This window comes from Budorcas taxicolor, chromosome 6, assembly GCF_023091745.1.
Source record: "Budorcas taxicolor isolate Tak-1 chromosome 6, Takin1.1, whole genome shotgun sequence".
NCBI classification, from domain to species: Eukaryota; Metazoa; Chordata; class Mammalia; order Artiodactyla; family Bovidae; genus Budorcas; species Budorcas taxicolor.
In genome coordinates this window covers 108,401,094-108,428,686 of record NC_068915.1, presented here as the reverse complement: position 1 = coordinate 108,428,686, position 27,593 = coordinate 108,401,094, and the positions used below count along the sequence as shown (strand labels likewise).

The 27,593-nt window shown below is 45.3% G+C and overlaps 1 protein-coding gene across 1 annotated transcript in view; it reads left to right on the top strand.

Annotated features, from left to right (window-relative positions):
• Positions 1-14,508, top strand: part of RAB28 (RAB28, member RAS oncogene family) — a 158,266-nt gene extending 143,758 nt beyond the window's left edge. The window contains exon 7 of the mRNA XM_052641912.1: positions 14,457-14,508. Within this exon, the coding sequence (XP_052497872.1) occupies positions 14,457-14,468 (12 nt within the window). The 3' untranslated portion in view covers positions 14,469-14,508. The remainder of the gene's footprint in view (positions 1-14,456) is intronic.
• The last annotated feature ends 13,085 nt before the right edge of the window (positions 14,509-27,593 follow it).

Sequence of the window (27,593 nt, the reverse complement as noted above, 5' to 3'; positions counted from 1 at the left end):
CTTAGAGCATCACAAATTTAAGCTGTCTCAGAATCTGAGCGGGTACTGGTGGACACTGGTGAGACAGGGGTCACCGTGAATGTACCAGGAGTGGGTGGAGCCCGTGGGTGGAAGGTACATGACCGTGGCCAAGTCAAGAAATCCACATTTCATTTAAAAAGTAAGCATGGGGGCAGGAAATTGGAGGAACAGTTGCTGGGATGGGGGAAGGGAGCAAAGTCAAGAGTAAAGTCATATTTTTGAGATTAGTTATTTGTCAGTTGCTTCATTTGCTATTATTTTCTCCCATTCAGAAGGCTGTCTTTTCACCTTGCTTATATTTTCCTTTGTTGTGCAGAAGCTTTTAATTTTAATTAGATCCCATTTGTTTATTTTTGCTTTTATTTCCAGTATTCTGGGAGGTGGATCATAGAGGATCCTGCTGTGATTTATGTCAGAGAGTGTTTTGCCTATGTTCTCCTCTAGGAGTTTTATAGTTTCTGGTCTTACATTTAGATCTTTAATCCATTTTGAGTTTATTTTTGTGTGTGGTGTTAAAAAGTGATCTAGTTTCATTCTTTTACAAGTGGTTGACCAGTTTTCCCAGCACCACTTGTTAAAGAGATTGTCTTTACTCCATTGCATATTCTTGCCTCCTTTGTCAAAGATAAGGTGTCCAAATGTGTGTGGATTTATCTCTGGGCTTTCTATTTTGTTCCATTGATCTATATTTCTGTCTTTGTGCCATACTGTCTTGATGACTGGCTTTGTAGTAGAGCCTGAAGTCAGGCAGGTTGATTCCTCCAGTTCCATTCTTCTTTCTCAAGATTGCTTTGGCTATTCGAAGCAACTTATGCAGCTCAATTCCAGAAAAATAAATGACCCAATCAAAAAAATGGGCCAAAGAACTAAATAGACATATCTACAAAGAAGACATACGGATGGCTAACAAACACATGAAAAGATGCTCAACATCACTCATTATTAGAGAAATGCAAATCAAAACCACAATGAGGCACCACTTCACACTAGTCAGAATGGCTGTGATCCAAAAGTCTGCAAGCAATAAATGCTGGAGAGTGTGTGGAGAAAAGGGAACCCTCTTACACTGTTGGTGGGAATGCAAACTAGTACAGCCACTATGGAGAACAGTGTGGAGATTCCTTAAAAAATTGCAAATAGAGCTGCCTTATGACCCTGCTGGGCATACACACCGAGGAAACCAGAATTGAAAGAGACACATGTACCCCAATGTTCATCGCAGCACTGTTTATAATAGCCAGGACATGGAAACAACCTAGATGTCCATCAGCAGATGAATGGATAAGAAAGCTGAGGCACATATACACAATGGAGTATTACTCAGCCATTAAAAAGAATACATTTGAATCAGTTCTAATGAGGTGGATGAAACTGGAGCCGATTATACAGAGTGAAGTAAGCCAGAAAGAAAAACACCAATACAGTATCCTAACACATATATATGGTATTTAGAAAGATGGTAATGATGACCCTGTATGCGAGACAGCAAAAGAGACACAGATGTGTATAACAGACTTTTGGACTCTGAGGGAGAGGGAGAGGGTGGGATGATTTGGGAGAATGGCATTGAAACATGTATACTATCATGTAAGAAATGAATCACCAGTCTATGTCTGATGCAGGATACAGGATGCTTGGGGCTGGTGCACGGGGATGATCCAGAGAGATGATATGGAGTGGGAGGTGGGAGGGGGGTTCATGTTTGGGAACTCGTGTACACCCACGGCGGATTCATGTCAACGTATGGCGAAACCAATACAGTATTGTAAAGTAAAATAAAGTAAAAATAAACATTTATTAAAAAAAAAAAGAGTAAAGTCAGATGGCCTAAGATGAGCCCCAAGAGTGAATGTGGAGGGAGGGTGTCTGGTGGGCTTGTGTTGACCTCCACTGACCAGGCATGAATAGCCTGGGCTGTTTGAATGGCTGGAACAGAGAGCCAAATCCTGTCTGCAGGGTATGAGCCCAGGGTGATGGTGCTGGAGATACAAGTTTGATTCCCGTCTAGCCGCAGGCCTGGGAAGGAGGCCTGGTGACTTGGGCCTCCTTCTGCAAGACCAGCCTTCCGTTGTTCTCACCCGTTCCTACCCTCTTACTTCTGAGTCCTCCTCACCGCTACGTAGGTGGCAACTGATCCATAATGGACATGTTTTTATTAGAGTAATGGTACCACTTTCTACAGAAAAGAGCAATGCAATTTTGTTAATGAAAGTCATGTGTTGAGACAGGGGTGGATGATGGGGAACTTCTGGGTCTGGTTTGGCCCCGGCTCAAAACCTTCCGGGAAAACACAAACTTTGAGGGCCACACCCAGAAAGTCCCATTTACCTCTGTCAGGCCCATCTGCTTTGCATTAGAGCAATAATAACAGTCGTCTCGCAGTGCCCTTTCATAAATATAAAATGTGTAATAAAACAGTTATTAGAAGGTAATCAATGGTGCTTATGTTTTCTTCTGGACGGACATTAATGGTGAATTGGTGCATATAGTCCCTTGGCTATTCTGTGTGATTGGCCAAAGTCCACCTTGCTCCTGGGCTCTTGGAGGTCAGAGGGCAGGACCCCTGAGAGTTCATTCCTGCGCTAGGGAGGCATCTCTGGGGACGCTTTTACTGGAGAGGAGAGAGAAGAACAACTCTAGGATTGGTCCAGGGAAAACCCACACCGACCAAATAGCATTAACGCTAGGATTAAATGAACTAACACTGATCAAGAGAAGAAGCCCAATGGGCTTCACATCACCAGGACTTATTTTCCCTTCCCCACCTCCCTATCTCTCCTTGTTTGAATATTACAAAGCAACCCGTAGAATACTAAGAAAATGAAAGGCACGTTTCAAGAAAGTAAAAATCCTTCCTATTGGTTATCTATAAGAGAAAAGAATCTTAAAAAGAATGGATATAGGTATTTGTATAACTGAATCACTTTGCTGTACACCTGAAACTAACGCAACATTGTAAATCAACTATATGCCAATAAAACTTAAAATAAAAAAATCTTTCCCATCAAGGAAGCCCACATGATCTTCCCTTTCTCTTCTAAAGCACTCACTGAAGGGCCTCATGATTTAAAACTTGATAAAATCAGATAGGGCTGACCCAGAGGGGGGGATGGGGAGGGAGGTGGGAGGGGGATTAAGGATGGGGAACACATGTACACCCATGGCGGATTCAAGTCAATGTATGGCAAAACCAAATATTGTAAAGTAAAATGAATAAATATATTAATTAAAAAAAATAAGATAGGGCTTCCCAGGTGACTCAGTGGTAAAGAATCCACCTGCCAATGCAGGAGACACAGGAGATGAGGATTCGAACCCTGGATTGGGAAGATCACCTGGAGGAGGAAATGACAACCCACTTTAGTATTCTTGCCTGCAAAATTCCATGGACAGAGAAGCCTGGTGGGCTAGAGTCTCCGGGGTCACAGAGTCTGCTAGGACTGAAGGACATCATACATGCATCCTGTCCTCAGAGATCACAATATTGGGTGGGAAGCAGCAGAGATTGCGTAGGCAGTTTGTTGGGAGCTAAAACTACTGCCTGAGAAAGTTCTAGAAGAGCTCGGAGGAGAAAACCTACTTCCCTGAGGTCTCAGCTTCTGGGTCACTCTAATCAGAGTGTTCTCTGGGGTTCCTTCCTCATCACCCCTCCATGCTCCTGTGCCTTCTCCCTGGGTGTTGTCAAATAGACCAGGGGCTTCAAAGAACACACACATACAATTTAACCCCCAAGACCTCTCCCTAGCACAGACTGCTCCCCAAAACTCCAGACCTAGTGTCTGAGTGCCTTCTGGACCCTCCACTGGCAATCCCAAAGTCACTTGCAACTCAACACATCACCATTCAAAGTCATGGTCTTTCTCCCAAGACAGTGTCAGAAAAATTAGGACAACCTGCCTCTCATCACTTAGCAAGAGCAAAGAACAGTGACCAGATTCAAGCTCAGCACTGCAAATCCTAGACTTTTTTCAGACACTACAGTCTCCGGGTCAGGAAATGTGGGGAGGGAGGCAGCAGCCTTTCCCTCTTGCTTTGTGTCTCTGTGAAGCTCTCTTCCATCGTGCTCTGTTTGGTATTTTGTGCTCTGTTCAGCAAGTCTCCTGGTTTCCTTTCTCAGGAAGGAAACCAGCACTGGTGACTTCCTTTTCCCACTTCACACGTTAAGCCTCAGCTTCCACACGTGGCCGTGACAGCAGGAAGATTCATTCTCTGGAAAGGGAGACTCTTCCAAGCCCTCGCGCTGGACTCCATTCTTTCACGGGATTCTGGTGCCTCTCCACCAGAGATGGAGCAGGTTTTAGCCTCCATTGTGCCTCTAGGCCCTAGAGTCGTGCTTGGCTTAGACTTGATGCTCAGCATGTGCTGAGTGAATAGATACTGCTTTCCACACCAAGCAGGAATGTATTTCTTGCAACTGCGTGCATTGAAAGGTTGGCTCTAGACTGCTGAATTTGAAAGGAAGTCCAGTTGTTCAGACGGCAATTCAACATGCATTAAAAAAAATTATTTTATTGTTGCATAGCTGATTTTCAATGTTGGGTCAATTTCTGCTGTACAGGAAAGTGATTCAGTTTTATATATTCATATATGTATTATATATATGTATTCTTTTTTAAAATATTTATTTATTTTGCTGCACTTGGTCTTAGTTGTGGCAAGATGTTTAGGTGAGACCCCCTACATGGGGAGTGTGGCGTCTTAGCCGCTGGACCACCAGGGAAGTCCCTATATATTCTTTCTCATAATCATGGGATGTTGAATGTAGTCCTTTGGGCTATACAGTAAGACCTTGTTCTTTATCTGTTCTATAAGGGGACAACAGAGGATGAGGTAGTTGGATGGCATCACTGACTCTATGGGCATGAGTTTGAGCAAGCTCTGAGAGTTGGTGGTAGACAGGGAAGCCTGGTGTGCTGCAGTCCATGGGGTTGCAAAGAGTTGGACGTGACTGAGTGATTGAACTATATATTAGAGCTTGTATCTGCTAATGCCAAACTCCCAGTCCATTCCTCCCTCACTAGTTTTGTCTGGTTACATGCCAAGGAGTGAGATTGCAGGTTTATAGGGCAACTCTAGTTTTATCAGCATCCATTTATTGATTTTCACAATATACCAGGTATTGTGCCAGGTGCTGGGATTTCAGGACAGAATGAGACACATCTGTGGCCTCAGGTGCCTTCCCTTGTGGCTCAGCTGGTAAAGAATCTGCCTGCAATGTGGGAGACCTGGGTTTGATCCCTGGGTTGGGAAGATACCCTGCAGAAGGGAAAGGCTATCCACTCCAGTATTCTGGCCTGGAGAATTCCATGGACTCTATAGTTCATGGGGTTGCAAAGAGATGGACACGACTGAGCGACCTTCACTTCATGGTCCTCAGGTGGCTGAGAGGGGACGGAAGGGAGGAGGCAGAAGTGGTCGGAGGGGCAGACAGGACAAGGCAGCAGTTGTGTGGCAGTGTGTTTGGCACAAGACAGAGGCACTGACATGGGCCAGAGTAGGGAACCACTCACTCTGTGGGGATGAGAGAGGATGAGTTATGAGGTGACCACACACTTGAGCTCCCCAGACCCTGAGATCCTCAGCTAACTGTCCAGGGACAGGACAGAGGGGGCCTTTCTTGATCTCTCTTGGGTGGAAGTGAAACTTCCTCTAGTGCTTTAAAGAGAAGCAGAATCGAGATCCGTGATATCTCAGAGTTGAAGGGGGTATTAGAAGCATCTAATCCAGTGGACTTCCAATTTCCTTTTAGTAGCAGAAACCTCAACCTAGATCTTACCAGGACACCCATTTTGTAAAATGCGTCCAAAGCGAGGGTCTCTGATAGCTTAAAAACCATGATCTAGGCCATGGGTCTCATTTTTCAGGTGAGGAAACCAAGGACAGAAGCCCAGAGCCCATGAGGGGCAAAGTGGAGTGTGCATCCCAGGTTTCTGCTCTGCGTGCCAGGGTGGGTCTGGACAGTGGGGTAGAGGGATCATTCAGACAGCCCAGCCTGGAGGCCTGAGATTAACCATCAGGTGCGGCAGACAATGACATTCTGCACAGACGAGATCCGCTGGTCCCATTCTCCCTCCTTACAGTTTCTGTCAAAACATGCAGGCAGGATCCTGCTTCTTCTCACGTTTTAAAAACATACAGTGGACTCGTGTTTACAATACCGCAAAGGGAGGTGACACGGAACAGCAGAGCACGCTGCCCCCTGGAAGAGCCAGCCGGTCTTCTCCAGGGCTCGCTGGGTCCCAGGCCATGAGCTCTCGAAACGCTCTCCTCTGGGCTCCAACTCAGACAGGCTCGCCGGGGGATATCTCCCAGCTTCAGGTCTTAAACAGTGTTCTACGTTGTGCAAACAAACAGCACCAACAATGATCTGACCCTTGGATCCTAGCCACATCTGTCTGGGCCACTCAGCCTGGGAGTCTTGCGGTGGGTGTAGAGGGAAAACAGATGAGGCATCAGATTTCCATTTCCAGATCCTGTGTTTCTGCTTCTTGCAGGATGGTACGTGGGCTCTTCAGCTCTCTTAGCCTTAGCTTCCCATCTGAAACTGAAGCTGAAGCTCCAGTATTTTGGTCATCTGATGAGAACAGCCACCTAATCAGAAAAGGCCTTGATGCTGGGACAGATTGAAGGCAGGGGGAGCAGGCAGTGGCAGAGGATGATATGGTTGGGTGGCATCAATGACTCAATGGACATGAGTTTGAGCAAACCCTGGGAGATAGTGAAGGACAGGGAAGCCTGCCATGCTGCAGTCCCTGGGGTAGTAAAGGGTCAGCAGGACAGAACAACAAAAACAGAGCTTTGAGCTTATTCCCTTGATTTCCTATGTGTGTTGCAGTAAAATTTTGTTAAAAAATTTTTTAAGTTTAATAAACTATAACCTTGCTTATTTAACTTATATGCAGAGTACATCATGGGAAATGCCAAGCAGGCTGGATGAAGTACATGCTGGAATCAAGATTGCCAGGAGAAATATCAGTAACCTCAGATATACAGATGATACCACCCTTATGGCAGAAAGTGAAGAAGAACTAAAGAGCCTCTTGAAGAAAGTGAAAGAGGAGAGTGAAAAAGTTGGCTTAAAACTCAACATTCAGAAAACAAAGATCATGACATCCGGTCCCATCACTTCATGGCAAATAGATGGGGAAACAGTGGAAACAGTGGCTGACTTTATTTTTCTGGGCTCCAAAATCACTGCAGATGGTGACTGCAGCCATGAAATTAAGAGACACTTGCTCCTTGGAAGAAAAGCTATGACTAAGCTAGACAGCATATTGAAAAGCAGAGACATTACTTTGCCAACAAAAGTTAGTCTAGTCAAAGCTATGGTTTTTCCAGTAGTCATGTATGGATATGAGAGTTGGACTATAAAGAAAACTGAGCACTGAAGAAATGATGCTTTTGCACTGTGGTGTTGGAGAAGACTCTTGAGAGTCTCTTGCACTGCAAGGAGATCCAACCAGTTCATCCTAAAGGAAATCAGTCCTGAATATTCATTGGAAGGACCGATGCTGAACCTGAAACTCCAATACTTTGGCCACCTGGTGAGAAGAACTGACTCATTGGAAAGGACCCTGATGCTGGGAAAGACTGAAGGCAGGAGAAGGGGATGACAGAGGATGAGATGGTGGGATGGCGTCACCGACTCGATGGACATGAGTTTGAGTAGGCTCCTGGAGTTGGTGATGGACAGGGAAGCCTGGTGTGCTGCAGTCCATGGGGTCACAAAGAGTCAGACGTGACTGAGCAACTGAACTGAACTGAATAATTGATTTATAATGTGTCAGTTTTGGCTGTTCAGCAAATCAACTGATTCACACATATGCATATATTCACTCTTTTTTAGATTCTTTTCCCATATAGATCATTGTAGAGTATTAAAAATGGAATCTTGCAGGTAAGCCCAAAGTATAAAATAGATGAAAGGGAAGTCTTTTCACTTCAGGCTGGAGGGAGTCCTTGGTCATCACTATCTCCTCTGCTCTTGGAGTCCTTCAGATATATCTGTGGATCATCTCAGAACATGGTTTGATACCACTTGGTCCTTTAAGACTCAAACATTCTATAATCCCACAGTTGGAGCTAAATTCTAAGTCACAGTTGTGACTAGAAAAACATGTCTGTGTGTGTATGTATGAGAGATTGTACCACTTTGCATTTTATTTTTAAAAATAAATTTTAATACCTGTGTATTTTCTAACCAAAACAAAATGAAATAATATTCAGGTATGACCATGCTAGGTTTAGCCTTCTGCTAATGGGAGTTCTTTCCTTTTTCCATGTTTAATCAGATGTTCCCATCCCTGCATTAATTTAGCCTTTTATTTTATTTTGATCAAGACATTGTACTTTTTAGAAAATGAAGACAATTTAAGGTTCACAGAAAAACTGAAGGGAAAAGATTTCCCATATACCCCCTGCCCCCACCCATGCAGAGCCCTTCCCATTATCAACATCCCCCACCAGAATGTACATGAAACTTATGAATCTACATTGACTCATGGTTTGAAAAGTCCACCAAAAATCCGTAGATGACATTACAGTTCACCCTTGGTGAGATACATTGTATGAGTTTGCACAAATGTATAATGTCATATATCCATTGTTATGGAATGTTTTCACTGCCCCCCAAATCCTCTGTGCTCTACCTCTTCATCCCTCCCACCTTCACCTACCAAAAGACTTCGTATTTTTAAGTCACTTTTTCTTGATTATAGAAGTAATATATACTCATTCTTAGAAATAAACTCCTATAAAATAAACAGCACATGAAGCCCTGCTCCTTTGAATTAAAATTCTATTGAAAGGTGGCTCTGCCACTTCTAGAACTTTCCAGGTTGAATGAGTACAACTTCAAAGGCAAATGGGTGAAGCCGCTTGACTTTTCTGGTTGGCAGACCATCATGATCTCTCTCAAATCTGTGTCCCATGTTCATCACATGTGGGTCTGAGGGTCTACTTGCTCCTCAAACTAGAGGCAAAAGAAAAGTGATGAGAAGTGTTTTTTTTTCAGAGGGAGAGGATGTGTCTAAAACTGCATAGTGAGGATGAGAGAAGCCAGGAGCAGAACCCCACAAGGTGGCTTCAATATGAGAAAATAACACTTCACTTATTGAAGCTGCATTCCTTTTTCTTTATTTTCATTTCTCTTGCTTTTGCTGTAATTTTGGGCAGGAGCTTTTTTTTTTCTTCTTTTATATTTAGCTGTGTTTCACAGCTTTGCTCTTGATGAGGGTGAAAGAGGACAGTGAAAAAGCTGGCTTAAAACTCAACATTCCAAAAACAAAGGTCATGGTATCTGGTCTGGTCACTTCATGGCAAATAGGTGGGGAAAATGTGGGAACAGTGTGAGATTTCATATACTTGGACTCCAAAGTCACTGTGGATGGTGACTACAACCATGAAATTAAAAGATGCCTGCTCCTTGGAAGAAAAGCTATGATAAACCTAGATGGTGTATTAAAAAGCAAAGACATCACTTTGCCAACAAAGGCCCATATAATCCAAGCTATGGTTTTTCCAGTAGTCATGTACGGATGTGAGTGTTGGACTGTAAAGAAGGCTGAGTATCAAAGAATTGATGCCTTTGAACTGTGTGCTGGAGAAGACTCTTGAGAGTCCCTTGGACTGCAAGAGATCAAACCAGTCAATCCTAAAGGAAACTAACCCTGAATATTCATTGGAAGGACTGATGCTGAAGTTGAAGCTTCAATACGTTCGTTGGCCACTTGATGTGAAGAGTTGACTCATTGGAAAAGACCCTGATGCTGGGAAAGACTGAAGACAAGAGAAGAAGGGGACAACAGAGGATGAGATGGTTGGATGGCATCACCGACTCAATGGACATGAGTTTGAGCAAGCTCTGGAAGATGGGCAAGGACAGGGAAGCCTGGTGTGCTATAGTCCATGGGAGAGCAAAGAGTTGGACATGACTTAGTGACTGAACAACAGCAACACAGCTTGCAGGATCTCAGTTCCCCATCCAGGGATTGAACCCAGAACACAGCAATGAAAATCTGGAATCCTAACCACTAGGCAACCAGGAAACTCCCTAGGAGCTTTGTGTCTTTATCTTGGACCCTGATGGTCCCCCCACTTCTACCCCCAGACTATTGCTGCAGTAATTCCATCTCCCCTCCCTAGTTCCCAGATCACATCTCAGACCCCCAGAGTCCAGGAATAGACCCTGATAACCAAGTTCACCATATGTTGAATGATGAATGTGGTCCTTGGCACTCTGCATGATTGCCACTCTCCTGTGTATTATCCTGCAGAGCACCTAAAGCTAAGGAAACTACATTTCCCAGACTCCCTTGCAGCTAGAGTTCTAGATGACATTTAGGTTCAGCTGATAGGTACCCTTACTGAACATTTGAAAGGTGAAAGTGAAGCAACAATTCTCCATAGCTGATGGCAGATAAAATACATAACAACTAAGCTTTTACAGCCTTGTAAGCTTCGTGAATGAAATCTGAGGTCATTTGATTGAGCAACCATCCTCTGCCATATCTCAGACCCCCAGAGTCCAGGAATAGACCCTGATAACCAAGTTCACCATATGTTGAATGATGAATGTGGTCCTTGGCACTCTGCATGATTGCCACTCTCCTGTGTATTATCCTGCAGAGCACCTAAAGCTAAGGAAACTACATTTCCCAGACTCCCTTGCAGCTAGAGTTCTAGATGACATTTAGGTTCAGCTGATAGGTACCCTTACTGAACATTTGAAAGGTGAAAGTGAAGCAACAATTCTCCATAGCTGATGGCAGATAAAATACATAACAACTAAGCTTTTACAGCCTTGTAAGCTTCGTGAATGAAATCTGAGGTCATTTGATTGAGCAACCATCCTCTGCCATATACATCATCTTTCTGAGTTTCCTTGGTTTTATTTAGTTTCCAAGCTATAAAGTGGAAGTAAGAAGACTGCCTACTTCCTAGAGATTTGGAGATCAAATGAGGTGATGTGCAGGAAGTGCTCAGGAGACATTTAGCACAGTGCAGAAACTGGCAGATTTCATTCCTTCCACTTCCTTCTCTGCACCAGGGCTTGCTGTTTCTCACCCACGCTGGGATTCAGTACCTGCTGTGAAGTAACCTTAGAGCCAACACTAACACAGTGTTTCCCAAGTGGTTCCCTGGGATACCTCCTCAGATGCTAGGGTTCCAAGCCTGCATTTTGGGAACCACCACCCTAGAATATCATTCCTGGAAGAAACATTAGAGATCTTTGAGTTTACAAGCCTCCATTGAAAGGAGACTGAGGCCCGCAGAGGGAAAAAAATAACTTCCCTAATGTTATATTGCAAGTGACCTGCAGGGGAACCCTGGGCTCCTAATATTAGGGTCAGGATGAAAAGTTACTAAATCTCTCAATTTCTCTGTTTATAAAATGTTTGTTAGAAAGCCTGTTCTTCCCACCTTACATGGGACAAGTGACAGTAAATTATTACTTCTGAAAATGCTTTTGAAATCTTAGGAATGTCTATTTAAATATCCTCATATATATATCCATGTTGCTGTTTAGTCACTAAGTCACGTCCGACTCTTCTGTAACCCCACGGACTGTAGCCCACCAGGCTCCTCTGTCCATGGGATTTCCCAGGTAAATATACTGGAGTGGATTGCCATTTCCTTCTCCAGGAGATCTTCCTGACCCAGGGATCGAACCTGCATCTCCTGCACTGGCAGGTGGGTTCTTTACACCGCTGAGCACCAGGGAAGCCATAAACATCCATACACACATTTATATTTGCAGAGGCTTTATATGAAGGTAAGGCATTGATAAAGATCTGCATTTATTGATTAATCATGTAGCTAAATGTTCATGGGGCGCCCACCAGGGGCCAGGTACTGTTCTCAGTGCTGGGCACACGGTGGAGAAGTAGATCGCCATGGTGACTGCTTACACTCTGGATGAGCTGGAGCTGGTAGCAAAACAGAGATGCACAGAGAACAAAAAAAGTGAATAAACAAGATGATGTTCAAGGTGATGAATGCTATGAAGAGGTGCTGTAGGGTGTTACAATCAAGAGTGACAGGGACAGTTTCAGACAGGGTGGTTGTGGCAGCGTCTCTGAGCAGGTGACCTTACATTGGCCCTGGATGACCAGAAGGAGGTGGGCAGGGGGCCCTGGGAGCAGAGAACATCAGGCAGATGGAGGGCTGAGCCAGAGGCTTTAGATGAGGCAGAGGTGTTGTGGAATGATGTCCCACAGGGACACGGCCGGCGCAAGCAGAGTGGAGGAAAGGAAAGAGGTGACAGTTTGGATTTGTTTGTTTGGTCGCTAAGTCGTGTCCAACTCTTTCGCACCCCCCTTCCTGCACTCTGGATACCCGAGTTCTAATCCTGGCTCTGCTGCTATGTAGCCAGGTTACCTTGGACATGTTCACATCATAGCCATGGCCTCAGTTTCCTTATCTGTCAAGGGGGACCATAAAATCCTGCCCTTGCCCAGAGTGGGACTACACCAGGGGTGAGGCCTAGGGTTTGTTTTTTTGTTGCAGTTGCTAAGTCATGTCTGATTAGTCTTTTTTGATACTATGGACTGTAGCCCGCCAGGCTCCCCTGTCCATGGGATTTCCCAGGCAAGAATACTGGAGTGGGTTGCCACCTGCCCCCTCACACCCAGAGCAGTGATGAACCCCAGTCTGTCTCAGGCCCTTCTTGGAGGAGAAGCTGAAGGGATGTGGGGACCCCAGACTCTCCACCAGCACATGCAGTGTGAGTCCTGTGTCTGCCCTGCGGACATGAGGCACAAGAGAGAGAGTCTGCTTTTTCTTCTCGTGGACTCGAGCCTTCAAGCCTTTGGACTGAGTGCCAACAATAATTCATCAGGAACGCTTTACAACTCAGCATTACAAAACCTGTTAGGAGACAGATCGCCCACAGGACAGGCATGAGAAGGAAATGTGTGTAGGGCTGGTGACCTCCAGATGATTAATGATTTTTCTCAGGGTGAACTCTGTCCTCCGCCTCCCATGTGCTGTGGGCTCCTTCCCTCCCTCACCCGCTTGTTTGCAGGGATGGGGTGGGGGAGGGTGTCAAACAGGGAGGGGTGTGGGGTAAGGGATGCTGGATCAGAAGGAAAATGCAGGAATAAGAGCCCTGGGTTGAACAGGCTAGAAAGTCCTGTCCTTGTAACAACATTTATTTTTGCAAAAACAGCAATACAGTTTCTATATCTTGAAATGTACACTCTGAATTCTAAATGAACTAGTTGCAATTATGCATTTTTGCACACTGCCCTGGGCTTTCATCATCATTCTTATGATTATCCTCTCTCCCATCTCCATAGACCCAAATCTTGACTTTATTGAATTTGGGATGTGGTGGAAAAGGAAGTTACGGTTTTATTTTTTTGATGTTTGAAGTCATGGTAGCTTGATTTTTTAAAACTTTTTTAGGTAAAAAAATTTATAACTGTGATTATGCTGTTTCAACACACCCAAAATATAGGATTGTTGGAGGAAAAATTTCAGATCCACCCCCCCCCCACCCAGCCCCCTTGTTTAGTCTCACAGCCTTGAGATCATCAGTGTCAAATCAATGCAAGCCTTGGTACTAGCTTAGCCACGTTAAGCTGGATCAATAGTATCAGGTATGTTCCTGTAGGAAACAGATGTTTGATGGAAACCGAATAAAGGCAGCCTTTCCAATTCTGTTGGGAAAGCAATTTCATGATGATGGGGATAATAGTTATTATTTATTGACTCTTTTAGTTAAAAAAGGTACTGCTCTGTCATAGTGCATTACACGTAACAACAACCATTGGAGGTATTTGCTGATATTATCTCCATGTCCCAGATGAGGAAACTGAGCTGTAAGGTAAGGATTGAAAATAGTAAAGCAAGGATTGGGGTCAGAAGGTCTCGTTCTAGTCCTGGGGCTCTGCTGGATGGACCTTTCTTAGTCTTTCTCCTGAGTGTACATGTGCTAAGTAGCTTCAGTCGTGTCCGACTCTTTGCAACCCTATGGACTGTAGCCCGCCAGGCTCTTCTGTCCATGGAATTCTCCAGGCAAGAACTATTATCCCCATCATCATAATGGAGTGGGTTGCCATGCCCTCCTCCAGGGGATCTTCCCTACTCAAGGATTGAACCTGTGCCTCTTAAGACTCCTGCATTGGCAGGTGAGTTCTTTAGCACCTGGGAAGCCCCTGTCTCCTATAACAGTTCCTAAAACTCTCTTGCTTCCTTAGATATCTGTTTGCAAGTCCTTGCAACTAGCAAAACCAGTGAGAAGGCAGAAAGGATGAATCAAGGATGAAATTCCTGTCTCTTGGGCTCAGTGACAGCTGTTCCCTCCATGGGTCCCTGTTCTGAGTGAGACTTAATGTCATAAACACATATATTTTTCTGCTCCTAAAACTGCTCTTATTCCAAAAATCCAATCAACTGTCTAACTGCTTCCTGGTATCTTGTCTGGCTTTTAGGTATTCCAGTAATGCCTGAACAAGTTTGAGAGCTACTGAACTTGACCCTGACGTCTGTATGAAGAGTGTGAAACTTGCTTGTCTACGTGCATGTTTTGGTTGTATTGTACAAGCAGTCAAAGGAGCACAGGTTTATTTACTTATTTATTTTTATTTTATTTTTACTTTGGCTGTACCATGCAGCCTGTGGGATGTTAGTTTCCTAACCAGGGACTGAAGCTGCCTCCTCAACAGTGAAAATACTGAGTCCTAATCACTGGACCACCAGGGATGTCCCAAGAGTGCAAGGCCCTGTTAGAACTATGCCTCTTCCATGTAGCAGTCATATGACTTTGGGCTTCAGTATCCTCACCTGAATGACATCACCTGATGATATCACTCCTTGTTTTATGGGGTTGGAATCAGGATTATTTGAAATCATATTGTTGTAAAACATTTAACACAGTCCCTGGAAGATAGCAAGGACTTAATTCATAGTAGCTATGGTAATGAAGACAGAAATTTATTGTATCTGTTCAAAATTCTTTCCCTTATTGTCACTAATTCATTTGGAAGGATCATTATCTGAAATTTATCAATAGTTTCACCCTAGACTAGGTTGCTATTACAGGGCTTTTAAAAATTTTACAAAACATGATAAGAACCATACATCATAGAGGACAAAAAGGAAATGAAAACTGGACAACTTGTTAAACATATCCTCTGCTTAATCTTAAATTGAGAGTCAGATTGATCATTCCCACATGTTGATCAGTTCATGTCAAATAGACCAGCTGAACTGGGAATTTTTGTTTATGAGTTGGGTGAGATGTGCTTGTTCTTAAAAAAAACTAGTCCGAGCCACCCTTTGGTGAGTGGTGAAGTCCACCTTAAGTCCCGGACTTAAAGGACCTGGGATGGATGAGAGTCTTGTTCAGTTTCTCACTCGTGCCTGACTCTCTGCAACCCCATGGACTGCAGCCTGCCAGGCTTCCCTGTCCATCACCAACTCCCGGAGCTTGCTCAAACTCAGGTCCATTGAGTCAGTGATGCTATCCAACCATCCCATCCTGTCTCCCCCTTCTTCTCCTGCCCTCAGTTTTTTCCAGCATCAGGGTCTTAACCAGGTATTAATAGTTTTGGGGGACAGAGATCCCTTTAGGCTACTCCAAGGATAAGAGTTTATTTTGAGAAAACTACAGAGAACAGACTCTCATGGGAAGTGAAATACAGCCAAGAAAGATGTTCTGATTGGATAGCTCTATTAAGAAAATTATTTGAGCTTACACATATATATATATACATATATAAGTGTATATATACATATATATACATATGTAAGTGTATATATACATATTATAATGTAACACATGATAATAAATGTATATTTAAACTGATAAACTATATGTATTAGTTTGCTAGGATTGCTGTTCAAAATACCACAGATTCGAGGCTTCTCTGGCACTCCAGTGGCTAAGACTCTGTGCTTTCAGTGCAGGGGACTCCTGTTTGATCCCTGGTCTGGGAACTAAGATCCCATATGGTACAGCACAGCTAAAAAAAAAAAAAAAAAAAAAAAAGAAATAAAGAATGGCTTTATTAAAAAAAAAAGAAAGAAAAAGAGGTGTATGATGCTAGGCGGAAAAAAAAAAAATGCCACAGATGAGGATTCTTAAACAACACAAATTTGTTTTCTCACAGTTCTGGAGGTGTAAGTCCAAGCTGCAGGTGTTGGTGGGTTGGGCACACATGGTCTTCCCATAGTGTGTGCTTCTGTGTCCAGAGTTCCCCTTTCTATAGAGACATAAGTCCCTATTTTAGGGCCCACCCTGATGACCTCGTTTTAACTCGATCACCTCTGAAGTGACCTGTCTCCAAATATGGTCACAGTGAAGTGCTGGGATTAAGACCTCAGCATATGATTTTGGAGGGACACAGTTCAACACATAACAGTCCTCTTGACGTCTTCAAAAATGTTTGGTTCACTCCCTGTCTGATCTCCTTGAACTGTGATTGATCTTCACCTCTATGACGTGGCTCAGCAAGAGTTTATACTGAGAGAAAGAAATGAGACCAGACTCTCGTTTTCCTATTGTTTGCCTGCGCTTGTAATATTACTTGGTGTGTACTTCCTCTACAGCTTTTAAAGCCTATCTCTTGAGGGTTGGTTTCATAGTCACAGTTCAGTTCAGTTCAGTTCAGTTCAGTCGCTCAGTCGTGTCTGACTCTTTGCTACCCCATGAATTGCAGCATGCCATGCCTCCCTGTCCATCACCAACTCCCGGAGTTCACTCAGATTCACATCCATCGAGTCAGTGATGCCATCCAGCCATCTCATCCTGGGTCCTCCCCTTCTCCTCCTGCCCCCAACCCCTCCCAGCATCAGTCTTTTCCAATGAGTCAACTCTTCTCATGAGGTGGCCAAAGTACTGGAGTTTCAGCTTTAGCATCATGCCTTCCAAAGAAATCCCAGGGCTGATCTCCTTCAGAATGGACTGGTTGGATCTCCTTGCAGTCCAAGGGACTCCCAAGAGTCTTCTCCAACACCACAGTTCAAAAGCATCAATTCTTCGGCTCTCAGCCTTCTTCACAGTCCAACTCTCACATCCATACATGACTACTGGAAAAACCATAGCCTTGACTAGACAGACCTTAGTCGGCAAAGTAATATCTCTGCTTTTTAATATGCTGTCTAGGTTGGTTATAACTTTTCTTCCAAGGAGTAAGTGTCTCTTAATTTCATGGCTGCAGTCACCATCTGCAGTGGTTTTGGAGCCCCAAAAAATAAAGTCTGACACTGTTTCCACTGTTTCCCCATCTATTTGCCATGAAGTGATGGGACCGGATGCCATGATCTTTGTTTTCTGAATGTTGAGTTTTAAGCCAACTTTTTCACTCTCTTCTTTCACTTTCAATCAAGAGGCTTTTGAGTTCCTCTTCACTTTATGCCATAAAGACAATATTATCTGGAAATTAGTTACTTAGCATCTTAGTTTCAGCTGCTGTAACTGAGTACCATGGGCTGGAGACTTAAATGGCAAATACTTACTTCTCACAGTCATGGAGGCTGGAAGTCTAAGATCAGAGAGCTGGCATGCTTGGGTCCTGCTGAGAGCCCTCTTTCAGATAGGTGCCCTCTTGTTGTATCCTCACGTAGAAGACAGACAGGGGAGAGAGAGGGGCAGGGGAGAGACAGAGAAAGAGAGAGAGAGAAAAATGTGTGGGAAAAATTCTGGACAAAAATATGCCAAAATGACAACCGTGGCCGCCTCTGGGTGGTCGGATAATGAGCAACTTTCCTTTCTGCATCTTTGCTGTTTCTCATACTGTCTAAGCTTTCTGCTAAGAGCACCTATAATTTGGACAATTAGCAACACACAAAAGAATAATAGCCTTGAGGCTGAGGAAATAGGAATGTTGTCTCCATGTTTTGTGGGGTCTCAGAGGGGCCTTGTTTTGGGGATGTACCCTGAACAGATTTCCCACGGGGCAGGGGAGCCCAGGGCATCTCCCCCAGGACAGACTGAGACCAGGCTCACGCCTCCCCTCCCCCTGGGTCTGGATGGGAGCCTCTGCTGCGTGGCTGCACACAAGCACCGTCTGCTACCTATAGGAAACAAGGGGGGTTTATACTGACCTGGGGACTCTGATGAGAAATGGTCACGATGAGTGTGGGATACTGAAGGAGAGACTGCTGGGAGAGGTCACGACAGGGGCAACACCTCAGTCTCCATGAGCTTCATGGAAGAAAAAACGGGACAGGGGAGACAGACCCTGACAGAGACATGGTCAGACAGACAGAAGCAGAGTCAGGGGAAGGGGAGACTCCAGAGACAAGGCAAAGGTACAGAGAGAAGCAAAGGAGAGGCAGGAGGAGAGGATGAGACAGAAAAAGATGGGGAGATGAGAAAGACCGGGAGAGATAGGCTCCAAGAGACAAGAGGAGAACAGGAGGGGGAAATGCCAGGTGAGAGAGCGAGGAAGGGAACGAGAGGAAGACCAAAAGGAGGGACTGGAGATGATGGGCAAGAAGCAAAATAGAAACAGAGGGATACAGACAGAGACACTGTAGCCAGGAGTATGGACGGAAGAGTCAGAGAGAAAGACAGAGGCATAGAGACACAGAGGTGATACCAAGACTCCCAGAGACCAGGACAGACACGGTGGCTGGCAAGACGGGCAGAGGTTGGAAGGCTGGTGAGCAGGGAGTGCTCCCGGCAGGTCCCTCAGAGGATGGTTTTTATTGTGTCCAAGTGGTGGTGCTTGTTCAGACATGCATGGCCCGTCCCCAAACTCATTTCTGTCCTAGTTACATTCTCAGTGTCAGCAATACTCTAAGAAGCTTTTAAAAAGCTTTTCAGTAACAATGATCATTTATGAGTCTCTTCTATGTGCATTATTTGCATCATCACCTCCTCACTGAGTAGCTAAGGTCAGGGCCCTTCGGTTAGACTTTCATGCCCATTTTACTCACGTGGAATCTGAATCCCAGAGGGGCTAGGCATTCACCTTGTCCTGGTGGTGAGTCTGGCAAACCGCCGAGGGGTGATGAAGACTCAAGCCCTCCAGACTCCTAGTTCAGGATCTGGTTGCTGTCATGCTCTCCTTCAGTCCGTGATCTAGCCTTTAGTGTGCTGTGCTGGGTGTAAAATCCCCTGGAGGAGGAAATGGTAACCCACTCCAGTGTTCTTGCCTGGGAAATTTCCATGGACAGAGGAGACTGATGGACTAGTCCACGGGGGTCGCAAAGAGCCGGACATGACTGAGCGAATGAGTGCTGGCCCTGGCTGGGCCGGGTGCAGAGGGGATTGTGAAAGCAACTTAACGCAATTGTTAAGCGCCGACTGTGTGCAAAGGCATCGAGGCGGTGGTGACACTGTGCACTTATACTCTGGTGGGAAGACTGAACGGACAGAAATGCGAGTCACTCAGCTTTTCCGTCAGGTTTCAGGTAGACTTATTTCGAACCCCCAGGGTTTTGGTGGTTAGAATCCAAAGTCCTTGCAATTTCCACAAATTCCCACTTTTCTTCCTCCCAGCCTCCTCTCTTTCTGCTACTGCAAATTGGTGCCCCATCTTGAACTGGCTCTGGGCCACTTAGGAAGCAGACCATGTCCCCTTGGCCATTTTATTTATCACCCCAAATCTATGACTATGGGTAAGTGTGGTGAGTTTAGTAACACCAATAAATATTAGGGAGTGAAGGACAAGAGTTCTATTTTCCTGCACCCAGCTGTCTTCCAAATCCCCCACCCTGGGTGTGTCTGCTCCCCACTGTGCCTGTTCCCCCACCCCCTACACAAATGTCAAGTTCCCTCCTTTGAGGTTCAGCCTCACTCACAGCCTAGCCTTTCCCAGATCTCCTGAAATCGAAGGGCAAACATTTCCCTATATTCCGTCACACCTAACACAGTCAGAGAGATGCCAGGGATCTGTCGTGAGGTCCTTGTGAGGCAGAAGGAAATGATGAGGGTGGGTGGGAGCTCTCAGGGCAGGCGCGCTGGAAGCCAAGCTTCTAGAGATGGGCTTCTGGAAGCTTCCAGAGCTCTGGGAAGGAGGATGGAATTTGTTCCTCAGAACGTGCGGGTGGCCAGTACAGCAACCACCCACCTACTTCTCTCTCTGCATCCACTAGACCCTGACGGGTGGGTAAGAGCCCTAATTCCTTCTTGGCTCTGACCCAGAGACCCTCCTCCCTAAGCAGTTGGCTAGGGCTGGCAGGATGTGGCAACCAAACTTGCACTGGTCTTCCTAGAGAGTCTGGGTTTGAACTCTTGAACTCTTCTTTTTGTTAGACGACAGCTCTTACTCTAACTTTCACTTTCAGGACCCCAAACCAGCCTTCCCTCAGACTCAGACGGAGGGGCAAAAGCACTTGTGTTGCATCTGTTTCCATCTACCTTTGAACACAGCTCATCTTTTTACACGACCGATAGTTCAATGTTTATCAAACGCAGCAATGCATGCAGGCCTGAACAGAAACCACAATGGTACACTTCCCTGTCTCCTGGGCCTCCTTTCTTGGAGGCTCTGATCTCACCCGGGGATCCCTGGAAGTCCTTGGGCCTGTCTGTCTTCCTTGTGCAGCCTGAGCGAGTTTTCCATTCACATGTGTGAAAATCATTTCAGAAATACGACCAGAGGCTTTCCACCGCTTCTGCTAACACAGGTGTTATGTCCCCTGGGCCTGGCCCACGTTTCACAAGTTCACGTTCTTATTTTTCAGTCCTTCACTTTGATAGATGCCTACGTATTTACCCACAAGTGAATTTTTGAAAAATGAGACCCCAGAAAAGAGAGGGAGAAGGAGAAGAGGACAAGAAGGCAAGAGAGCCCGGGGGTAGAGTCTGAGGCCCCACGACGTGGGTTCTACCCCCTCCTGTCCCCTCTCCACCTGGCCCCAACCACACAGCAGCAGGCAGCTCTGTTTCAAAGAATCTCCAACCTCCATTTCCATATCTATAAAGTGTGAGTCATCATCATCCCTCTTATTGGCCTTATAGGCTTGTCATGGCTTTTCTAGTAGTCATGTACGGATGTGAGAGCTGGACCGTAAAAAAGACTGAGGGCCGAAGAATCGATGCTTTTGAACTGTGGGGTTGGAGAAGACTCTTGAGCATCCCTTGGACTGCAAGGAGATCCAACCAGGCAATCCTGAAGGAAACCAACCTTGAATATTCATTGGAAGGACTGACGTTGAAGCGCCAATGGCCACCTGAAGACTACTGGAAGAGGCTGATGCTGGGAAAAATTGAGGGCCAAAGTAGAAGTGAGAGGCAGAAGATGAGATGGTTGGATGGCATCACCCACTCAACAGACATGAATTTGAGCAAACTCCAGGAGATAGTGGAGGACAGGGAAGCCTGGCATGCTACAGCTTGTGAGGTCTCAAAGAGTTGGACACAGCTTAGCGACTGAACGACAACACCATGAGGATCAGACCTGCTGATGGACCTGAGAGTGCTTTGAAAACTTTAACACAAGAGACAGAAAAGAGACGTTTACAGAGCATGCGCCAGACGTGGGGGAAGCGTTTGCAAAGATTATTTAGTTGAATCTCCACCATCACTAGGTGGGGCAGATACTATTAGTCTTATTTTACAGGCGAGGAAACAGACTTCATAAGATTAAGTAACTTAGCCAGGATCACACATCTTGTTAAGAAAATTGAAGCCTTCTAATCCCTTAACACAAGCAGCTATTAAAAAGTCATTTTATTTATTTATTTTTGGCTCTGCTGGGCCTTTGCTGCAACGTGGGCCTCTCTCTATTTTCAGTGAGCAGCGGCTATGTCCTAGCCGTGGCACCCAGGCCTCCGCTGCAGTGACATCTCCTGTTGAGGAGCATAGGATCTTGCATGTCCTAAGAGTTCAAATACAACAACTAAAGGTCCTGCATGTTGCAGTGAAGATAAAAAATGCCATGTGCTACCACTAAGATGCAGCACAGACAAATTAATTAATTAAAAACAAAGAAGAGCTAGACTAAATTAATGGCTTCCTTTCTCTTCTATTTAAAATGCTCTCAGATTCTGAATCTGTGACCCTCAAACCTTTCCTTATGTCTTTTCAGCTCAGTTCCATTGCTCACTCGTGTCTGACTCTTTGCGACCCCATGGACTGCAGCACACAGGCTTCTCTGTCCATCACCAACTCCCGGAGTTTACTCAAACTCATGTCCATTGAGTCAGTGATGCCATCCAACCATCTTATCCTCTGTTGTCTCCTCCTCCTGCCCTCAATCTTTCCCAGCATCAGGGTCTTTTCCAATCAGTCAGCTCTTCACATCAGGTGGCCAAATTATGTCCTTTAGGAGCTCCCTTTTCACCACAAAATGCCACTTGTGGATTGTAAGGTGACGGGTGGCTAAGATACTATCTCTGGAGGCTTTAAAAATGTTATAAACAGGTTAAAAAAATGAGAAGGAACCTCAATATGCCTTTGGACAGATTGAATGAGGAGATCTGTACAGAGCGGGCTGGAGAGTGGGTACTGGTGTGTTTAGGTCTCCTTGATATCTTTCAGATTGACCCACTCTATTACCAGGGTTGCTGTCAACTGTTGCAATAATCTCCCAAAGAGTCTCCCTGATGCCCAGACCTGGAACCAGGGGAAGGCTGGGGAAGCACCTAGGACATACATTTAAGGAGGCACTCATTCTTGGGTGTTGACTCCAAGCTTGCAGGACCATGAGAGAGAGTACCTCCTTAAATGTTTTGCATGAGGTGCCTCCTTTACCCCCTCCTCATCTGGCCTCACTGCTGCCTACCCCTCCCATCACTGTCCACATCATAGCCACAATAATGATTCCCAAACATGAAACTGATTGTTCCTTTCTTTGCATAAGATTTTTAAATGGTTGCACACTACTTTCTGGATGAAGTTGCACCTTCTTGTTCATTCATCAATTCACTGAGGTTTTGAATGATTGATTGATTGAATCAATACACAGAGATCCTAGCACCATGCTGGGTGCTGGGATTAAAGAATGAAGAGCAAGGCGGTCAGTGTTTCCTGACCTGCTGTGGCCATGTGAGTGAGAAAGACGGGACACGCGAACAAGTGGAAACAGCAAGCAACAGCAAACTCTGAGTGCTGTAAGAGGAACTAACATGGGTTGAAATGTCAAATGGGCACCTATGTTTGATGTTTGATTGGATGAGGAAGAGGTCCCTGAAGAGGTGACATTCGACAGACTGGAAGGTGGAACAGCGAGGATGGGAAATGAACTCAGGGGAGGGAAGAGCACGTGTGAAGATCCTGGAACAGGGACTTCCCTGGTGGTACAGTGTGGATAATAATGCGCCTGTCAATGTAGGAGACACAGATTTGACCCCTGCTCCCGGAATATTCCACATGCAGTGGAGCAGCTAAACCGCTACACTGCAAGGACTGAGCCTGTGCACTTGGAGCCTGTGGTCTGCGACAGGAGATGGGGCTACAACAGGAAGCCTGTGCACCGTGGTGAAGAGTAGCTCTGCTCACTACAGCTAGAGAAAGCTTGCACACATCAGTGAAGACCTGGCTTAGCCAAAATAAAAAAAAAGAAGACCCTGGGGCATGAGCCGGCTTGGAATATCTATCCCTGGAGCAGAATGGAAACCAGTGCAGTGTGTCCTGGGAAAGGTGGCCTGGATTGCAGAATGGAAGGACCTCAAAGTTTGCTCAAAGGGTAATGAAAAGACATTGACGTTATGCAGAGGTGTGACATGGCTGATATTTTACAGTGTTATTTTGCCTGCTGGGTATAGATTGAGACAGAGAAGGCCAGTGTGGAGGCCATTGCAACATAAGAGGCAAGAGATGCTGGTTGTCTGGCTCTGGGTGTAGGCACTGGAGCCAGAAGAGAACAGATGTAGATAGTGTTTTGGTGAATGCTGGACAGAAGCTGTTGTGCTTATTCGGATGCAAGTGTGCCTGTGTGTGAGAGGGGAGTGATTGTTGAGAGACCGAGAAGCATCAGAGGCTGCTTTCGTAGGTGAGGAGACATGAGTGCTGCAGACCGAGGGAAGGAGCACAGGGCTAGGGAGGGGCAGCATGGTGCTAGGATCTCTGTGTATTGATTCGATCAATCAATTGTTCAAAACCTCAGTGAATTGATGAATGAACAAGAAGGTGCAACTTCATCCAGAAGGTAGGGCTAGGGAGGGGCAGAACAGGTGCAAGACTGGGGCGATAAATCTGTCCGGTTCCTGCAGGTACTACACTTTTGAGTAACTTAGCCATCTGAATGGAAATGGAGACACAGATATAGAGAACGGGCTTGTGGACATAGCAGGGCAAGGAGAGGATGGAAACAACTGAGAAAGTAGCTTTGACATGTATACACTACCATGTGTGAAATAGATAGCTAGTGGGAAGCTACTATATAACACGGGGGGACCAGCTTGATGATCTGTGATGACCCAGGCGGCAGGATGGTGGGAGCGGAAGGGAGGCTCAAGAAGGTGGGGAGATATATATATATATATATATATATATATACACACATATATATACTCCACTCGGTTTGGGGGCTTCCCTGGTGACTCAGACAGTAAAGAATCCACCTGCAATGCAGGAGACCTAGTTTCGATCCCTGGGTTGGGAAAATCCCCTGGAGATGGGAACGGCAACCCACTCCAGTATCCTTGCCTGGAGAATCCCATGGACAGAGGAGCCTGGCGGGCTACAGTCCATGGAGTCGCAAAGAGTCAGACATGACTGAGTGACTAACACTTTTACTTTCATGGTTACGACTGATTTTCATTGTTGCACAGCAGAAACCAACACAATATTGTAAAGCAATTATCCTCCAATTAAAAACAAAGAGAGAGAGTGGAAATGATAGGCAGCTGGAGTGTGGGGAGAAGGCAGGGCTGGAAGTGTGAACTTGGACTCTACAGCTCCCAGGCAGATGGCACTTAACATCTTAAGAACAATTTCCACTTCTGGCCAAGATGGAGTAACAGGAACCAAATCTACCCTCACGTTCAAGAGAACAAAAAACTGGACGGACTATCTGAATATTAGAGTCTTCACACATGAAACAGTTGTGGTGCAGGGCAGTGGTCCCCGAGAGAGTGGCAAACACGTGACATGAGCTGTGGTTTCCCCAGGTTCCTGTCGGGAGAGTTTCCAGGGTGTGGCACAGGGATGGGGGAGCCAGGAAGGCTCTGGGGGTCTCCCTGAGTTGAGATGACAGAACTGGGAGTCCTGGGAGGACAAGGTGGACAGAATTTGAGTTGCAGAGAGGAGACCTGCACAAAGGGTGCTACTGACATGTAGGAGAGCCAGCGGGCCTCCTGACAGGCTGCTCAGCTCTGGGCAGTCACCAGAGCCTTCTCAGCCTCTTTTCATGGGTGCAAGATTCTCTCTCAGCTCCAGGTTTCTTGCAGTGAGCCCGACACAGGCCTCTTGTCTTCTCACTTGTGAACCTCTGGCTGCTCCTTGCTGGCTTTTGGCTCAGAGCCTGCGGGTCTCGGGATTCCCTGTCGGCTCAGGTGGTAAAGAGTCTGCCTGCAATGCGGGAGACCCTCGTTTGATCCCTGGGTCAGGAAGATCCTCTGGAGAAGGAACCAGCAGCCCACTCCAGTATTCTTGCCTGGAAAACCCCATGGATGGAGGAGCCTGGTGGGCTACCGTCTATGGGGTTGCAAAGAGTTGGACACGACTGAGCGACTTCACCTTTTCACCTTTCTGTGGGTCTCACTTCCTTTCCCAATTATGGTTATGTGTTTCCCTGCCTTGAGTGGCTTGCAGGGTTCTAGACCTTGTTTTGAAATAGGATTATGTTTTGTAAAAGTCTTTTATATCTCACTGCTGTTTTTATTTGTTTTTACTTTGACTGAGAATTAATGGAATGATCTCAAGGTTTTCTTCCTGGATACCAGCACTTGATCCCTGTTGTTGATGTGTGATCTTCCTGGAGCTCCTGCAATACCCCTTCTCCCAGTTTTCTCCACCTCTGGGGCCATCCCACTCTCTGTCCAGGGGCCCATCCTCGGCAGTAGCCTCTCATTCAATTGCGTTGTCACGGATGCCTCGTCATTGCCACAAACTCCAGCCAAGGCCACCCTACCTGCACACCTACGGTGCTCTCAACTCAACACATTCAAGATCAAACCCTATAACTTTCACCCAAGCCTACTCTTCTACCTGTATTACCTAGTGTGCTAAATGGCACCCCATAAAACCAGATATTTAAGCCAGGAACCTGAGTGCTATCACAGATTTCTGTTTTTTTTTTTTTTTTTTTTTTTTTTAAACTGGCACATCTAACAAATTGCTGTTTCATAAGTCTTACACCTGTAACCTACATATATCTTAGTCTGTTGGCTCTTGCCCTGAATTAAACTTGGCTTGAATTCATAGGGAAAAAAACTCAGCAGTTTGCAACCAAAAAGGAAAAATTAAAATAATTCTAACCTCTACTGAATTCTATATAAATTTAAAGAGAGGTTCCATTCATATTAAACAGCAAAACCTGAACTGTGCTTTCTCCATTTTTGTCTCTTTTTTCTCTCTGTCTCTAGCTATTGCTCATTCACTCTATCTATCCATTTATCTATCTTGCCTATCTATCTATGTATCTTGTCTATCTATCTATGTATCTTGTCTATCTATCTATGTACCAACTATCCCTGAGCAACTCCTTTCTGCTTTTTCCTAAAAATTCTTCAAACACTGCTACTTTTTACATACCTAAGAATCTTTTATTTCCCCTTCTCTCTCTCTCTCTTTTTTTTTTAAATTTCAGGATCTACTCTGAACACTTTTTGATATAAATCAATCCCATAATTGTTTGTACCTCTTCGATTTTTCTCCTAATCCATACCTTTTTCACAAAAGATCAAGAGTTGGGTCGACTCATGGACATATCCATGGAACAAACAGAGGGTATAAAAGACGAAGAAGAAATTTATTTTTTCTCTCATTGCCAAAAACCAAGTCAATTTCTTTCATATACTTTCCATTCTCTCCATTTCTGTTGTAACAAGCATATCTCAGTGTGAAAAACTGAAGGGCCTGTTGTATGCGTGTGTGAAAGTCACTCAGTCGTGTCCGACTCTTTGTGACCCCAAGAACTATACAGTCCATGGAGTTCTCCAGGCCAGAGTACTGGAGTGGGTAGCCTTTTCCTTCTCCAGGGGATCTTTCCAACCCAAGGATCATACCCAGATCTCCTGCATTTCAGGTAGATTCTTTACCAGCTGAGCCACAAGGGACACCCAAGAATACTGGAGTGGGTAGTCTATCTGTTCTCCAGGGGATCTTCCCGACCCAGGAATTGAACCAGGGTTTCTTGCATTGCAGGCAGATTCTTTACCAACTGAGCTGTGAGGGAAGCCCTGAAGGGGCTGATATTTTCCCTTAATTGTAAGTGAACAGTTAAGCCTACCGTGGTTTCACTGATGCCAGTAGAAGACATAAATCTTATGGGACAAAGACAAAGGACAATATACAGTAAGTCCCCTACATGCAAATCTTCAAGTTGCAAATTTTAAAAGATGCGAATGTACACTCCATCAGCATCTAGTGTGAGGGAAATCCCAGCTTGCCCTCCATCTCCTGTTGTTGACGATCCTTTAGCTCCACCATCTCCCACCTCCGGTCAGTAACTCTTCTTGCCTGTTCACTTGATGCCAGTCCCTGTATGCCAGCTGTTGTCCTGAACTAT